At 39.0% G+C, this 18,391-nt stretch overlaps 1 protein-coding gene across 1 annotated transcript; it reads right to left on the bottom strand.

Moving 5' to 3' along the window:
• Nucleotides 1–2,393: 2,393 nt before the first annotated feature.
• Nucleotides 2,394–18,382, bottom strand: nxnl2 (nucleoredoxin like 2). The gene is made up of 2 exons (XM_041186570.1): nt 18,003–18,382; nt 2,394–2,848 (listed from the first exon to the last, which is right to left on the bottom strand). The coding sequence occupies exons 1-2, from the start codon at nt 18,302–18,304 to the stop codon at nt 2,677–2,679; spliced, it is 474 nt and encodes a 157-aa protein (XP_041042504.1). The 5' UTR covers nt 18,305–18,382; the 3' UTR covers nt 2,394–2,676.
• Nucleotides 18,383–18,391: the final 9 nt, after the last annotated feature.

The raw sequence follows: 18,391 nt of genomic DNA, 5'->3' as shown, positions 1-18,391 counted from the left end.
TGCTGGTAAGGATTCTGCTTTTGTTATGTTCAGCTCCTCTTGACCCATCTTTTGTTTTTTTTAAATTGTTCCAAGGCCATTCCTTATCACCTTGCAAAATCATCTCTTTTGTCATTTAATCACTCCTAGCTTCCATCCGATCCAAGATCTTCCCTTTTGTCCTTTGCTCCACCTCTGACCACTGCCTCCAGTCCAACAACCCCCCTTTTCCCTGCCTGTGTATTTACTTGTACCTCTAGTCTTTTCCAGTTCAGATGAGAGGCCATTGACCTGTAGTGTTACCTATTTCTCCACAGAAGCTTCCTGGCCTATTAAATATTACATTGTTTTTATTTCAGATTTCCAGCAGCCACCATATTTTGCTTTTAAAATACATCGGGAGATGCCCCTGGTGTACTGGAAGTATTTATCCCTCATCCAACATCACTAAAACAAATATCATCACATTAGTTTGTGGAGTCTTGCTGTGTGAAAATTGGCTGTCACGTTTTCTACATGACAACAGTAACTACATTTCAGAAGTATTTCAGCAGCTGTAAAGTTTTTTGAGTTGCCCTGAGGACATGAAAGGTGATATACAAATGCATTTTTCTCTCTTTACTTATACCACTCATTCTCTAGAACTATCTAGCATTATCTTCTTTCAGTTTTCCAGTTACTGTAAAACGTCAAAATCCCCATTAGCGTCCCTCACGTTGATCATGAGATTCCCAATTGTAATATTGTATAGTAGCCTGAAATCTGCATTTCATCTACCCCAGATAACCTATCACTCCCTTGTTTACCAAGGATCTATCTACCTTTGCCTTAAAAATATTCAAAGACTCTACTTCCACCACCTTTTCGGCAAGAGAGTTCTGACGACTCTCAACCCTCCGAGTGAAAAAAATTTGCCTTATTTATCTTAAATGGGCAACCCCTTATTTTTAAAGGTTGACCCCTAGTTCTAGATTCTCCAACAAGAGGAAACATCCTCTCCACATCCACTCTGTCAAGACCCCTCAGGATCTTATGATGTAGTCAAGCCTCTTACTGTTCTAAACTCCAGCAGATAGAAGCCTAGTCTGTCCAACCTTTCCTCATTAGTGTTATGGCACAGCCGATGGTAAATGCTGAGCTGCTCAAATCCCAAAGGGAAACTTGAAACAACTGCCACAGCTGTTTTGCAACTTGTATGAATTTTGAGATGCGTGCCTTAAAGTCAGTAGTAGTAAGACTACGGAGTCTTATAGGTTTCTTACAAAACTAAATTAAACCTTTACTAATTGAAGAAATGATTTGAAGCACATATATATATGTACAGATTACTACTGTGATAACGTCTAACTCCCCTAGCTAATCTAACTCACAGTTACACTTTCGTTAAGGAAACAGTAAGACACAGATTTTAAACAGACCCAGGCAAATTAACACGATACCCTGAACAGTCAAATTCAAAGGTGAGCTTTGTTAACTTCAGTTCTTTGTGGACAGTAGGCCTTTCACACTTGCTAGATCTTAGAATGCCTGCCCTTACACACAGCCTTCTCTCCTTTGTACATATTTTCCCCTTTGAATGCAAATTCCCATTGTTTCACTATGTCTTTGGACTTTACCTCTCTAATAATAAAAATCTCTCATAGTACTAATTTTACCAGTAATCTTTGGGGAAATAAACACATTAACTTCTCCTGGCTAGATGAAATATTTCACCACCCTCTTTTGAATTCAAGCTAGTCTGGTTTATTTAAAAATGCAAATGTTCCCTTCACACCTTACATTCTAAAACGTCCCCTATGTTTACCTACTTAACGTTTCAAACCTAGCTTATCTTGTGACACATCAAATCCTTCAGACCAGAACCTTTAATTCAAACACACACACAAACCCCATATTACTCTACTTGACAATAAATTCCAATAACATTATGAAAATTATTATATCTTCCTGACAATAAGACAATCCACCCATTCCACGTATTAGTCTGTTAAACTTTCTTTGAACAGCGTCCAACGCATTTACATCCTTCCTTAAATACGGAAACCAATACTGTACCAGTAACCCAGGATGTGGTCTCATCAGTGCCCTGTACAACTGAGGCATAGCCTCCCTACTTTTGTATTCAAATACCCTCGCAATAAATAACTTTCTAATGGCTTTCCTAATTACTTGCTGTACTTGCATAACAGCCTTCTGTAACTTCCTGGACAATTCCTGCACAGTCATTGCGTCAGGATTTCTACAGAGTCCTGAAGCACATCTGGTCTCTGACGATCCGGAGACTGGTATATCTGAGCTATAATGACATCACATCCAAAACAAGCCTCCTTCATGCAGATAAAAGTTATAGTATTTACTGCTATCTTACTATCCACAATCTGGCAATTTAGAAAAAAAAAACAAAATCAAAAACATTAAGATTAAAATGTCTTTAATAAAAATGGTTTTACCATATTTATGCAGTATAAATATTTGCTCATTTCTACAATGTTTAAATCTGAGAAAAAACATTTCAAAAGACCACAAATTGTTTGTTTATAGTTGCATAGTTTGCCATGTTTGGTTAGAGAACTTTATTTAAAATAAGACTGTACATGGAAAGCTATAATGTCCTTTTTGTTGCAGACCTATGCTTCAACTATAAAATTTACATTCAAATGTCACAGGTATTTGCTACGGTATATTTCATGGCAGCTCTCAATCAACTGTAAAGTTCTGGAAAATTTCTGCCACCTCGATCCAGTTCCTGAAGCATGCCATGCCTTGATCTCGTATCTGCTTACGACCTTTGTCCGTGATGACATCCCCATTCTGTTTTACAATCACCAGTTTTGGAATTGCTGTAATGCAGTATTTCTTCTTCAAATCTCTGACACAGGGAAAAAAAAAATATTGTTAGTAAAGCCAGGTTACAAGGCAGCTTCTTCACCATTATGTTTTCTGTTATCTATGACTTCTGCCCAATATTGGAAGCTGCACATAAATTCAGATCAATGCTTTCCTTTGCAAATTAGTTGTCCAGATATTGAGGTGATCAAAGGAAACTGGGAAAAAACCTAACAGAGTTGGGATGACTGGATGTCCTTGAGGGAGCAAGTATACAATCCATTTGGTTAGAGTCGAGAAAACAACAACGGGTATGATAGGTCTCAATGAGAGAAAGAAAGAGAGAGAGAGAGATAAAGGAGAAACCTGCAGGGAAATCATAGATTTGCAAGGACTATAGAATGGTGATATTGGGAGAAACCCTAATTAACATAATCCTAAATGATACTTGGGTAAAGTGGAGGGTGGGTAGTGGTTAGATTCTGAAATTTGTTCAAGACCAGGATGTTGTCAGTCCAGCTAGCAAGGAAGCATTGCTGGGTCTAGTGCTGAGAAATGAGATGGGCCAAGTTGAACAAATGTCTGTTGGAGAACACTTGGTTAAGAGTGATCATCGTTTCATTTTAGTAATGGAGAAGAACAAGGAATAACCTAGAGTAGAACTTCTAAATTGGAAGTATGCTAACTACTTCAATGGGATGACAGAGGATCTAGCCAGGGTAAAATGGAACCAAAGTTTGACAGAAAAACTATAATGGAATAATGGGTGATCTTTAAGGAAGAGATGTTTCAGGTATAGGCTAGATACATTCTAATGTGCGAAGGATGGTGGAACCAAATCCAAGGCTCCTTGAATGACAAGGGAGTCACAGAATATGAAGAAACAAAAAAAAAGGACATCAGATGAATTCTTCAAGCGAGAACCAGGCTAAATAAGTTAATAGGGAAAGAGAAGAGGAAAATGTGACTGGCAATGAGAGAATATGAGAATAGAATGGCAGTTAAAATAAAAAGTAAACAAAAAACCTCTTCTACTGGCATGCAAATAATAAGAGGTAGTAAAAGTCAGGGTCGGGGCTATTAGGGACAAAGAAAGTGATAGATGCTTTGAAGCACAGGACAAAGCTAGAATCCTTCATTAGTCTTTTGTATTGGTGTTTACTAAAGGAAGAAAATGCTGAGAAAGTGTCAGTAGAAGCAGACAGGGTGGAGGTAATGAATGGGGTGAAAATTGAGAGGATGCACTGGACAGGCTGGCTATGCTTGGAGTGCCTACGTCACCTGGTTCGGATAGCTTGCACCCCATGTTGGAGATAGTGGAAGGGCATACCATAATCTTCCAATCATTCCTCGATGTGGGGGAGGGGCCAGTGGATTGGAGGGTGGGAAATGTGACACCCTTGTTTAATAAAGGATGTAAGGACATCCTAGTAACTACAGGCCAGTCAGTTTAACCTTAGTGTTGTGCAAGGTTTTGGAAACAGTAATCAGGGAAAAACATTGCTAGGCATCTGGAGTGGTTTGAGTTAATTAAGAAGAGCTTGAATGAATTTGTAAAAGGCAGATTGAATTTTTGATGACATAACAGAGAAGGCTGATGAAGGGAAAGCAATAGACTTATGGATTTAAGAAAGCATTTGATAAAGTACCACGTAAAAAGCTGGTTAATGAAGCTGAGGCTCATTGAATGCAAGGGATAAAAAATATTGGCTTAAAGACAAAAAAACAACTTATTTTTCATGCTGAAGAATGGTAGTCAGTGCTGTGCCCCGAAGGTCAATGCCAGGGCCACTGCTTTTACTGATATAAATAAATGAATTGAATATTGGAAGAGAAAGTAAAATTTCAAAATTTGCCAGCGATTCAAAATTTGTAAGCGTGGCAACAGTGAGGATGATACCAGTCGAATGTAACAGGGCATAGACTGGCAGAATGGGCAAAAAAGCAGATTAAATCTACTAATGAGAAGCATGAGGTGATACATTTCGGCAGAAGGGCTATGAGGAGCAATATATAACTAATAATACAGTTCTGCAGGGGCAGATGGACCTGGAGGATTATGCACACATATCATAGTGATGCACACATACTGAGAGAGTAGTTAGCAAAGCATATGGGACCTTGGGCTTCAAAAGTAGAGGTACTGAGCCTAAAAGTAGAGACTGGTCACCACACTTTAGGAAGGATGCAAAGGTCCTTGAGAGGGGAGATTTACCAGAATGGTTCCAGGGATGAGGAAATTTAGCTTTAAGGGTACTTTGGAGGTCATTCTCCTTGGAGCAAAGAAGGTTTGGGGCAAATCTGATAGAGCTGTACAAGACTATGACAGGTTTAGACAAAGTAGATGAGGAAAAATTCCCATTAGCTGATGGTGCAAGGACTAAGGGGCACAGATTTAAGGAAGAACTTCTTTAAAAACACAGCGAGTGGTAATGACCTGGAACACTCTGCCTACTAGGGTGGTGGAAACCGAGACAAATCAACGACTTTGAAAGGAAACTGGGCTAGGCACTTGAGGGAAATAAACTTGCACGGCTATGGGGATAGAGAGGGGAAATGGAACTGAGTGGATTATTCTAGACAGCCAGCATAGACTTAATGTGCCTAATGGCTCCTTCTGTGCCACAATGTCCTAGTCTTCACGCAAGCAAGAGAATCCAAGCCAAAGATCACATGGTTTATCTTGTTTAAGATTAATCATCCTTCCACAGAAACAGACTTAGGTAGTACAAAATATTAGAGATGGATACAGAAGCAGAAACCTTTAGAGTGTTTTAAGACTGAATGCTTGCAATATGTACATTAAAACTATTCTTTCATTTGAAAAATTAAAAAGTAGCTCGATCTACATTAAAAATTTATCTTTTAAAACATTAACATCTTGTGCATAGCAACATCACATCCAGAATGGCATACATGCAATTCCAGAATGTAAATTTTCAAACTATAAGTGACTATTTTCTGTGAAGCTATGCATGCTAATTTGGTTGCAGATGTCCAACAGGTAGAAAAGTCAACACTAATCAGAGACAAGTGAACCAAGTAAAATCAACCAAATAACTTTTCCCTTTCACCACACCCCCCGCCTCCAACTACTGATTTAGAACCAGGAGCACCATAGATCCAAGTTGTTGAAATTAATTTTGATAGCTCAACATGTTGCCTTCTGACCCAGAAAACTAACAAGTGAATTTATAACACATTTAACATCTTGAAAGATATATTTGCAAAACATTACAGCTCAATACACAACTTTTCTCCAGGATAAGCCTCTCTCTCTCTGTTGACTTCTGTTCCATTTCTACAGCTAGTAGTCTTTATTAGCAGTATTTACCTATGTGGACAAGCTCAGTTTCTCTCAATTTGTGTGCCCTTCAGTGCCTTGCTGGTGCTTTATGCATCACAGCTTGGATTCCAAACTTCCCCGCTGCTTCTTTCCCAAACTTTTTCAGATTCTGAAAAAACCTCCCTACTCCCACCCAAATTTTTTCATGGCTGCTTGTTCCAGACTATTTCTGCGCTTGATTGTACCAATTTTTGTTTACACAATAGGCAAGATTTTGCTCAAAAAAACCATTTTCTGAATGACGCCCGCTGTTATTAATGTACAAATTGGTCAACATCTTGTAACAGGGAAGAGGTTACCCATGATGAAGTTGCTTTATTTGCTCATTAATTGTCCATTATACTTGGCACAGAAAGCAAAGTCTAGTAATTAACACTTTAAAAATGACATGCCAATCAACGTCTCTTGCTTAGAAAGTAAACAATTATATGTGTGGTGTTTCATTCCTTCAGGTTGTGAATTGTTTAGGAGATTGTAAAAAGGTTAATTCTTAAAAAAAACTACTTTTCCTTTTTCTCTTCCTTAATTCAATCTTCCTTTCCCTCTCTCTATTTCTCTTTCTGTATCCCTCCATCTAAGTCCCTACTCTACTTCTCAAGGCTTAAATCTCATTGAACACAAGTACATAAGAAATAGGAACAGGAGTAGACCATATGGTGCTCCACCGTCCAAAACGACCATGGCTAATCTCGGGCTTCAACTCACTTTCCCACCTGCTCCCCATATCCCTTTGTTCCCTGAGATCCCAAATATTAGTCAATACCAGTCTAAATGTATTCAATGATGGAGCATCCGCTGCCCTTCGGGTTAGAGAATTCCAATGATTCATAACCCTTCAAGTGAATTCCTCCTCATCTCAGTCCTAAATGATCGGCTCCTTTTCCTGACACTGCATCCTTGCATTTTAGATTCTCCCACCAGTGGAAACAATGTTAGCATCTACCCTGTCAAAACCCCTCAGAATCTTGTATGTAGCAATAAGATACCCTCTCATTCTTCTAAATTCCAGAGAATATACGCCCAATTTACTCAGCTCCTCACAGGACAACCCTCTCATCCCAGCTACCAATCTACTGAATACTGCCTTGAATGCAAGGTATATACTTCCTTAAATGTGAAGATCAAAACTGCACAGAGTATTCCAGATGTGGTCTCACCAAAGCCCTGTACAATTGCAGCAAGACTTCTTTATTCTTGTACTCCAATCCCCTTGCAATAAAGGCCGAGACAAATCAACGACTTTGAAAGGAAACTTGCCTTCCTGGTTGCTCACTGTACCTACATGCTAACTTTCTGCATTCCCTGTACAAATATACCCAAGTCTCTGAACATCAACATGTACAAGTTCCAAACCTTTCAAAAATATTTTGCTTCGCTATTCTTAAGACCAAAATGAATAACTCACATTTACCTACATTTGAGTGGGCAACAAGGTTGCAGATTGAGTACACTTAATATGTCTACATTTCTTTGCAGCCTGTGTGTCTTACCCACAGCTTGCCTTTCCATCTAGCTTTGTATCATCAGCAATATTAAATACATTACTCTGACTCATCTACATTATTAATATAAATTGCAAATAGCTGAGGCCTGGCACTGACCGTTGCAGCACTCAACTAATCACACCCTGCCAACTTGGAAATGTCTTATTTATGCCTACTCTTTGTTTCCTGTCATTAACCAATACTCCAACTCCCATATTGATATATTACCCCCAACTCCATTAGCCCTCATCTTGCCTATTAACTTTTTGAGAGACATTTTATTGAATGCTTTTTGGAAATCCAGGTGTACTATATCTACTGGTTCCCCTTCAGTTACCCTACTAGTTACATTCTCAAAAAACTATAATAAGTTTGTCAAACAGGATTTCCCTGTTAAAACCATGTTGACTTATTCTAATTGTACTATCCTTTTCTAAGTGCATTGTTAAGACATCCTTAATAATTGATTCCAGCATTTTCACAATGATTGATGTCAAGCTAATTGGCTTGCAGTTCCCTGACTTCTCTCTCCCTTCTTTCTTGAATAGCAGAGTTACATTTGCTAATTTCCAACCTAATGGGACTGTTCCCGAATCTAAGAAATTTTGGAAAATCATAGTCAGCACATCCACTATCTATGCAGCTATCTTTTATGGAACCATAGGATGTAGGCCATCAGGCCCCAGAGATTTGTTGGAGTTTAGTTCCTTAAGTTCCTTGAATACTTTTTCTCTGTTGATCTTAATTACCTTAATTTCCCCAACTCATTTTAGTCCCCAAGATACCCTCTATTTCTGGTATGCAACTTGTGTTCTACTGTGAAGACAGGTGCAAAGTATTTGTTCAATGCTTCTGTCTTGGTTAAGGAGATGCACTGCCATGTCTTTCAAAAAAGTCCTAGGTGCCCTGCTGCACCATTATCAGTTCTTACTTCCAGCAACTTTGGGGAAAACAAAGTTAAAACCTAACCATGCTCAAGCAGGTCTATCTAAACAGGACATGCTTCTCCAGCAAAATCAGTCCAACAATGCAATTTTATAACTACAGCAAAGGCAACATATGCAAAATCATCTGAGCTTTTCAAGTTTTGTATTAAGGCTAGCAAAAATGTGGAGGAGATATGTTATTGCAGTCTCAAGACAAATGTAGAAGAGTCAAAACTTGGACATCAAACTGCCTGTAATTTTTAGTTATTTACCCATAATTTTCTATTTTCTGAGTGGAAAGGGAAGCGATTTGATGTTGTACAAAGCAATAGTCATTTGAAAGTACACTGTTACACGAGGATTAAAAACATATCTTAACCTCAAAAGGATAGAGTCAGGGTTGATTTAAAGTAAAATCAAAGCCAAATCATCAGCATTTTATCCATCAATATACATTGATTACAACTCAAAGTCCTAAGCTCTAATCTGTTATTGACCTTATGCTTACTGAAGACCCCAAATTTCAATGTCCTTTCCTCCTTCATGTCTCAATAGGTTGAACCACACAAAAAAACTACCAACACTGGAAATCCAAAATAAAAAAACTGAAAATGTTGGAAACACACTGTAGGTCAGTTAGTAACTGAAAAGTGTCAGGAATTGGGGACCTGTAACTTTTTGTTTTAAATTAGGCAAGTTCAAAGTTAAATCCCAGGTGCTTACAAGATTCCATGGTTTTTAAACATACAAAATAAACTTTACTCTGCAAAGTCAGAAAAGTAAAACAATTTACAATATCTATCTTATACTTTAACATTCAGAATTAACATGAGGTACATGTGAGTGAACAGGCAAACTATGGTCGAACACACTACACTGCACAATAAATGGCAGATGTGGCCCAGAGAGATCCACGAATTTCTCAGTAACCCACTCAGACATCAATGTCCACTACGAGTTACAGAATCTCATTAAAACTCTGTCTCCCTCACAAGGGAGATTTCAAGACTTCACTTTCAAAGATCTAGCATCTCAATTCCCTCCAAAGGTCACTAAAACTTGGACTGCCTCAATGACTGCTCATCTCCTGATGGTTTAATCTCTTGCCCTGAGGCCACATTCCACTGGTTTCCTAAATCTCCATTCCAACACTGACTCAGGGCCGAGGTGTTCTGCTCTTCAGGCACACCAAGCAGAACACCATTGCTCTAAATGAATACTTTTGCCCCACCAGCCTGCAGCATAGAGTCACTGATCTTCCGCTGTCTTTTCAGCTCTCCAGGGCTCTCCTGAGCCCTTGCTACTTGGAGCCTGCCAACAGCAGCACGTTTGCTGCCTGGAGCCTCTTCTTCAGTCTCCCTCCCTGTGCTTTCTCTCCTCGGTGGTTCCGAAGGGTGGTGTCCTCCTGGTGGCTTCTTCACTCTCTCTGTCTGCCGCAGGACTCCCCTTCTTATGGCACCAAAAAAATGGACCCCATGGTTGTTGCTTGCATGCCATACAAGCACATTCCCGATGTCCTGGGTGACCAAGCACTTCAACGGAAAAAAACTAGAACAGAGCATGCAAAGCCAGTCACCCAGCCACACTCCACGCATGCCTGGAACTCTTGGGCCTGCTGGGATACGGGAGCCCTCGGCCACCACCCAGAAAAAGTTAAGTCCACATTTCTTAACAAAGGGTAAAAGGACAGGTTAATATTTCAAATGTAGAACTGGAGTCCTTGGTGCTGATACAGTATTCCTCTCCTGAACACCAATATTCCTTCACCTTGAGCACAAAAATCAGCCTCGAAGTTGTCAGTAATATCATTCTCCTTACATACTTAATGATGGCCAGTCATTACACAAATCATAAATGCTGACTGATGTGCCATGTACTTCCAACATTTTTTGATATTCTATGCTACTTTTATTATTATGCATGGCAGCTGCTGAATGCAGAATGCTGGAACACCACACATTATGGCTAAGATTGCAATCCTCAATCTTCATCTTTAGGTAATAACAGCTTTAAATAGATTGAATGAGCATGAATCACAGAGACTGAAGATTTAAACTGGCACACGAGTAGTTTTAAAATAATATCTGTAGTCAATTTTAACAGGTCAGTAATTTGCTATTGCTTTTCAAGCTCCCTATATCAATGAGAGTGGATTCCCGTTATATTCAGGCCAATAAATCAGAAAGGATTCAAATGCAGGTTTGGCCTTCTTTAATATTCTACACTTATCATGGTTTTGTTAGAAAGCATGACATTAGAATCAGTATAAAGTAGTATACAAATGTTCACATCATTTTGATAGTTGATCAACCAAAGTTGTAATTCAATTTTCAGAACACCTACTTTAAAAAATCAGCTTACATTATTTTATCTCATTTTTTTCTAATCTGTTTTGCTTTGATACACCATATCAGGGATGTAATTAGTAACATGGACATATTTTTAAAAGGCTTGCACAAATGAGACAAATACTGCACCAGCAAGGCTTTGATTATGAAGCATATAGTTAACCATCAGCAGTACAATACTTATTGTTCAGATACATGTTAACATTTGTAGTAATATCAATAATAAATAATCCAAAATAGAGCGGGCGGCAATACAACAGAATAATTGGAGCCTATTCAGGCTGAACATTATTCAGGCCGTTATATGCCAGCCATCTGATATAATGCCATTTGCAGCACAAGGTAAGTATTTACAAATTGGACAGCTATCTGCAAGTACAGGGAACATAGTCTATATGGGAGACCAGCATGTTATGTCTATCAAATTTAATAGAACGCTGCACAAAGAAAATCTATTGATAATGGAAATTTGACATATGGGACTGAATGTTCTGGCTGACGGGCAGGTGGCGGAGCCCACACGTCAGCGCTTAAAATGTCACGCATGCACACCCCGACGACAGTGCGTGGCATCGTGATGTTTAGGTCAGCAGGCGTGCTATACAGTGCGACCCACGCCCGCCATTAATTAAAGGCCTTGCTAAGGCCATTAAGTCAGCAATTGTCGACGATTTTAAGGAGCCCGTACGAACTTCGGCTCGGTGCACGGGCCCAAGAGGCAGGCGGGTAAGTGATTTTTTAACAAACCTCACCCACTGGCGGGATGAGGTTTGATGTTGGATTTAAAAATGTTTAATAAAGTTTTTGTGTACTTTATTAACATGTCCCATCTCGTGTGACATTTTCACATGAGGGGAACATGTTAATGATTATTTTATTTTTCAACTTAGCGAACTCAGAGGCACCACTTAGCCTCAGGGAGATGTTGAATCATCCCCCCAACCCCCAAACCACACAGGAAGCGCATAGCACTTCCCATCAGGTGGGCCTTAATTGGCCCGCACACATAAAATGACATAATTAGGTAATGCAGTTAACAATAAAGAGCCTGTAAAAAATGTAAGGAATACAGGAAGGTTAGTAAATTGGTTATATAGACATGAAGTGAAGCTCAGTGGAAAATGTGAGGTAATACAGTTTGGAAGATAGAATAAAGATAGTTCAAATACATTAGAAACATGAGTAGGCCTTTCAGCCTCTCAAACCTGCTCTGCATTCAGATTTAACAACCTTCAGTTTTGAAAATTTCAATTGACACAGCAGCCACAACCCTTTCATCTAGCTTTAATTGTAAGAGCGCATTGTAAGATTCTTTCACCAGAAGAATTACTTTCTCGTCTTTACCCTAACAGATCCCTTTATCGTTTTAAACACTTCAATTAGATCATTCCTTATCCTTATAATTTCAGGGAATATAAATCAAGTTTACATGGCCTATGCTAAGTTTAACCCTTTAAGCGTTGTTGAATCAACACTTTACCCCCTTCAACACCAATATATTTTTCCTGAGGTTTGGTGCCCAAAATTGAGTTCAGTATTCTGGATAGAGACTGACAAAGGTTCTGCAAAACTTTGACTTTTCAACTACAACCCCCTTGAAATAAAGGTGCAAATTGTAGCTTTCTGTGGCTGCACACTTGCATTTAATTATCTGCGCATGTGGACACTCAGATCCCTTAGTTTCTCCACAGCTGTTCTTATCACTTGCCACTAAGAAAATTTCTCTTTCTCGGATCCAAAGTGGGTGACCTCTCACTTCTTATGCCATAGTTTTGTCCACTCAATCTCTCACTGTTTTCCCCATGTTACATGGAGCCTCCGCATTGCTGATTGCTCACACTACATTCATATTTCCATTCATATCACCATCATTTTTGGATTTGACAGATGGTTGTACAGTCAGATGCCCTTCCTGCTGTTACCCCTCCTCATTTACCTGGACTGGGGACCAGCACCAATAAACGATGGCTTGCCTGCACCAGTGGCTGGGTTCTTCCAAGGTCAACAAGTCCTGAAGTGGGACTTGAATCTTGAGCCATCTGGCAGAGGCAGCGGTGCTACTGCCTGAGGCACAAGGCCCTACTGCTCACTCAATCTATATACCTTTTTTAAAACTTAGTGTTCATATTCATCTTGTATAGTGGCTGCTCCTATATTACAACAATGATTACACTTCAAAAGTACTTCATTGACTGTAAAGCATGTTGACATGTCCTGAGGTGTTTACTTTCTTCTTTTGTACAACTTACTGTACCACTTAACTAAGTGTTACCTGTAAACTTGGATATATAACTTTCTATTCTTTCATCCAAATCATGGACAAATATGGTGAAAAGCTAAAATCCTTCTACAGATCTCTAGTGAACATCACTTGCTACATTCAGCCAGCCAGAGAACATTCCCTACTGTGTGTCCTGGAAACTTAACAAATGCTTCTGGAGGTCCACATAGACAATATCCATAGACATTTTCTTATACACGTTAGCAACATTCTAAAAGCATTAGTCAGACAAAACCCATCATTCATAAATCTGTTATGATTCTTTGATCAGCTCATATTTTTCAAGTGCTCAGTCATTCTGTCTCTGTTGATAGTGAATGGATGTGAACGAATGCTGGGATTGTTCCTTGACACTTGGATTTACTAATTATGATACAGCAAGACCAGTGATGTAAACAAAATGGGTGATACAGAGGAGGGTAACCATGACTGATGACAGGAACTGAGGATCAAATAGTTATCCACAGAGATCAGTATGGGTAGCAAGAGGTGATGCAAGGAAATTCTATAGTCAAGGGAATGTAGAGATAGTTTATTTTGTAGACACATTCCAGAGATGCAAATGGTACATCACTTCTAAGGTGCCAGGATTTGCAACATCACAGAGCGAATTCAAAAGATTCTGGAATGGAAAGGTGAGCTGCAAGAGATCATGGTTCATATGGAACCCAATGACATATACAGAAGTTGGGTTCTATCAATGTCATTGTTTCCCACTAAATGGTAAGAGGAAGAAAAACAACAATACTTATAGATTTAGATACATAAGATGGGCAATTTGATAAAGATGCTAACAAAATGGGATCCTTAATTTTCTAATCAGACTGAGAACAAAAACAAAGAGGTCATACTAAATCTACTATTGGTTAGGCCGCGGTTAGAATATCAAGTCCAGTTCTGAGTGCCCTACTTTGTATCAGACACATCTCAGTGGTAATAGCCTTGCATGACTCAGGAGGTTGTGATTTGAGCACATAATCCATGCTGACACTTCAGTGCAATGTTGAAGGAGTACTGCATTGTTGGAGGTGCCATCTTTCGGATAACACGTTAAATCCCTCTCAGGTGAACATAAAAGATCCCATGGCACAATTTCGAAGTTTTGGCCAATATATATCTCTCAACCAACTGCTAAAATAAATGATCTAGTCATTTATTTCATTGCTGCTTGTGAGAGCTTGCTGTATGCAAACCACTGCATGTTTCCTTACATGACAATAATGATTCAAAAGTAATTCGCTAACTGTAAAGTGTTTGGACATGTTCTGTGGTTTTGAAAGGCGTTGCATGAAGTCTTTCTCTCCTTTATTTTAGAAAGCAGGTCAAAGCCATCGTGAGGATGCAAAAGACTATAATAGCAACCAGAGATCATCAGCCAGGCTCTTATTAACAATTTATCATCAAAAATATGAAGGGAGAGATTGAGGTTTTGTTTTTATGCAGAGGGTTGCTAAGATACCTACTAGAAACAGCAGCGAAAGTAGATTCCATAAAAGCTTTTAAATATTTGTAAAGGAAAATTTAAAAGTGGACAGGGAAATGGGACTAAATGGATAGTTCAATCAGGAGGAGGCTGAACCAAATGACAAACTTTTATGCTGTAAACACTATTATCTTAAGAAGGAATGGAATAAATTATGTCCATGTTATATTGAATTGTGTTCAAAATCATTATTGAAAAGGATCTTATTCACCATTCTTTTTGGAAATGCTTTTGCTTAATATAGCCATTGTGGGTTGTCAGTTGTATAAATTAAAGTTAAGTGTATACAGGTGGGTGGCACCCATTAGATAATTACTTAAATACATATTAGGAACACTGGTTGTAGAGCTATGAGCTATACATTTTAATGTTTCACTTTGTGAATAAATCTAAAACTGAATAAAGATTGACTTATGGTCTCCTTCACCAACAGATTGTAAGAAGTGTAAACATGGATTACACTAAATCACACCATCACTGTCAATCATTTATCTGTGGAGAAAGTTCACCTTGATACCTTGTTAGCAACTAACAAGGGATCAGCAATAAGATAAAACTACTTAGTCTCTTAAACCCATAACACAATATTAACAAAGGACCACTTTCAAGGTTGTATCATCTCAGGGTTCAGATGACAATTATAAATTACTGAAATCTCTATTCCTGTAGTTTATTAAGTCTGAACCAGTTGGCACAAAAATATTCATCCCCACTCTAAAAAATTCACATCGATTCCATTCCCTCTCGTGGGTCAGAACTACTCAAATGACCTTCACAGGTCTGTAACACAAGAAAAACCAAGAGGATGGGAGAAAAACAGACTTGTATTTACATAGCGCTTTTCACGACCATTGGATGTCTCAAAAATGCTTTACAGTCAATGCAGTACTTTTGAAGTGTAGTCACTATGGTGATGTAGGAAAACAGAAGAATATGAAGTCCTCATGGATGTACACACACAAACGTAAACAGAACTGTCTTGCAATTGTATATGGAGTATAAAATATAAGCTTGGAAATACTTTGCTGGGTGTAAAACTGTGTTAGAGAAAATTTGAATTTCAATATCCTGGTTCTTCATTATATTTTGACATCAAATTCTCTCCTTATAGAAAAGCACCCGAGCAGTCAACAACATAGCTGAGATCAGAAGTTCGACACTTAGGAAATGTCACCCAGTCTATTTTACATTAAGCTAGTTAAATATTCTGTACAGCAATTTATCACTTAGTGAATGAGTGCAGAAAACACATCAGCTCCAGTTAACTCATGTATTTTTTTATTACTATCCTTTAACTATTTTGGTGATAGCACTGAAACAGTGATTCTAGAGAGTAAAACACATTCAAATGTTACTTGACAAATTTTAAAAACTGCCCTTAAATCTGAAACAAATGTTAAGGACCAAAATACGGCGTCTGTAACAGTTAAGAACTGAGAGACAGTAAATTGTTGCCTTAAATACAGTAGGTAAACTAAGGCAGAGGATTGTCCAACATACCAACTCTAGTTGCAGTTCCTGGCTCTGAATTGAAACTGATTACTATAGTGCACCTGCACTCCTAAATTCAACAATCACCCAAAACTACAGCAGTAAGTTTCTCACTTACAATCCTCATGGAAGATGGCAACTTCCTTGACAAAAAACTGATCTCAACTTTAAACAGTTGGATGAATAGCTGTCGAAGGGTCATGAGGACTCCAAACGTCAACTCTTTTCTTCTCTGCCGATGCTGCCAGACCTGCTGAGTTTTTTCCAGGTAATTCTGTTTTTGTTTTGGATGAATAGCTGTTTTGGGATATTATTGAGATTGGAAATAGTCAAATTTAACGTGGTGTCTGATCTTTTAAGGACTAGGAAAGTTCATTTCAAAGAAAGCAGTCATTCAGTAATGGATAGTAGAAAAGAACTCAAAATGAGATGGATATTTTAGAGTTTCAATCTATTTATCTTTCAGCATACCCTTCCTCAGAAGATTAAACGAGTTGGGTGGAGTCTATAATAGAGCAGATTATATGCGGTTTACGGAGGGAGAGACTGTTGGGATAAATGGCCTTACTTTATTCCAAGCTTTATATTATCCCATAATATGCAATTGCTAAAGAGTTTACGAAAGACAAAGCTAAAAATGTGCATTTTAAGCAATGGTACGAAGTTAATATTTCAGTATTTTCACACAGCATCCAGCAGAAAAAAAATGATTTTTAGTTGGTGCCACGTTAAAACAAAATTATTGCCGCCATAGTCTTTCAAAAGCCATTTTAGCATCTAAACAAGGGATTAGGAATCTCTGAACAGGCAAACAAGAAACACGTACAGTATCTAGCCAAATTGTTTTAGTAAGTTTTTTTTATTTTACCCAATTAAAATTGATGCATGACACAATCTAAAAATGTCTGGTTTTCAGACAATTCCGGAATTTGCACAGCCAGATGAGACACTACTGTTTAAATTGAACTCTTGAGACAGAGGCAAAAGTAAAATAAAAAATCCTGAAAGCACGGAGGTAAAAGATGTTGCTGGTAACAGATAGCATGTATGCAGAATCTCTCCTCAAAAGGTTAAGAGAGTTAGGATAAGAGGCTTGATGCGTAGTATTGCCTTTCCTTGTTCCACGTTCCTGCTATACATTTGCATTAAGTCGTCACATTTAAACTACTTAGTGGGGGGGCATCAAAAACGATTGCCTGTCATTTCTTCAGGTTCATTGCACCAATTTGTCAAGAGAACCTCTGCTTCACAAACGACATCACAGACAGAAACTACTGAAGTGCAAATTCGCTCAGAGATTATGTCTATGCAGAATAATCGGCGTTATTGCTGACCTAATGTTGAAAACATTTTACTGGTGCAGTAATTGCATTCGTGACTGAAAGCTGAGGTGCGGAAACTTATTCCCAATCTTTCCACACATCCCGTTGTCCTGCTTTCTACCCTTAATTAGCACATTCCTCAGATAATATCACCACCTTCAACACCTCTTTGTCCTTTTGTCTGTGACATCTTTTGGTTATCTCCACCTATCACTGTCCCACTATCCAGCTCTAACCACCCCTTCCGCCTCCCCCCCCCCCCCCCGCCGCCCTTAAACCAGCTTATATTTCACCTCTTTTCTATTTTTACTTAGTTCTGTTGAAGAGTCATTCGGACTCCTCTCCACAGACGCTGCCAGACCTGCTGAGTTTTTCCAGGTATTTTTGTTTTTGTTTTGGATTTCCAGCATCCGGCAGTGTTTTGCTTTTAACCCAATACTCCTCCTCCCAGTAGGGATAAATGCCATCAAACATTAATCATTTCCACGGGCACCGTGCAACATTTACTGTACTTACAGTTTGTAGGCATCATGCCAGGGTAGTGCCAGCCAGTCTCCATGCATCGCTCCCATGTAGTTCACCATATCATTTTCGCTCTTGTCCGAAGACACGAAGACGATCTCGAACTGCGCCGCCGGCTCGCTCTCCTGTACCAGCTCGGTGTAGAATTCACACAGGAGCGGGGTGAAATCCCGACACGGAGGACACCAGCCCCCCGAAAAATAGATACCCACAACTTTATTCTTCAAGGCCTCCTCCGGGTCCACCTCCTCCCCGTCTTTATTCACCAGCGTGTGACCTGCGAACACCTCGACCATCCCTACACACCGACAAAGTGACCTAGAACCCTCTGGCCGCCGCGGAGGAACGCAGGGTAAATCCAACCGTTGAAAAGCCCCGCCCCC

The sequence above is a fragment of the Carcharodon carcharias genome, chromosome 4, assembly GCF_017639515.1.
Source record: "Carcharodon carcharias isolate sCarCar2 chromosome 4, sCarCar2.pri, whole genome shotgun sequence".
Taxonomy (NCBI): Eukaryota; Metazoa; Chordata; class Chondrichthyes; order Lamniformes; family Lamnidae; genus Carcharodon; species Carcharodon carcharias.
Note: the sequence above shows the minus strand (reverse complement) of the source record. Positions and strands in the feature narration are given on the sequence as shown.

Coding starts and splice junctions, on each gene's coding strand:
- nxnl2 (XM_041186570.1), bottom strand. CDS start 18,304: ATGGTCGAGGTGTTCGCAGGTCACACGCTGGTGAATAAAGACGGGGAG. Junction 2,849..18,002: donor TGGCATGATGCCTACAAACT/GTAAGTACAGTA, acceptor TCCCTGTGTCAG/AGATTTGAAGAAGAAATACT.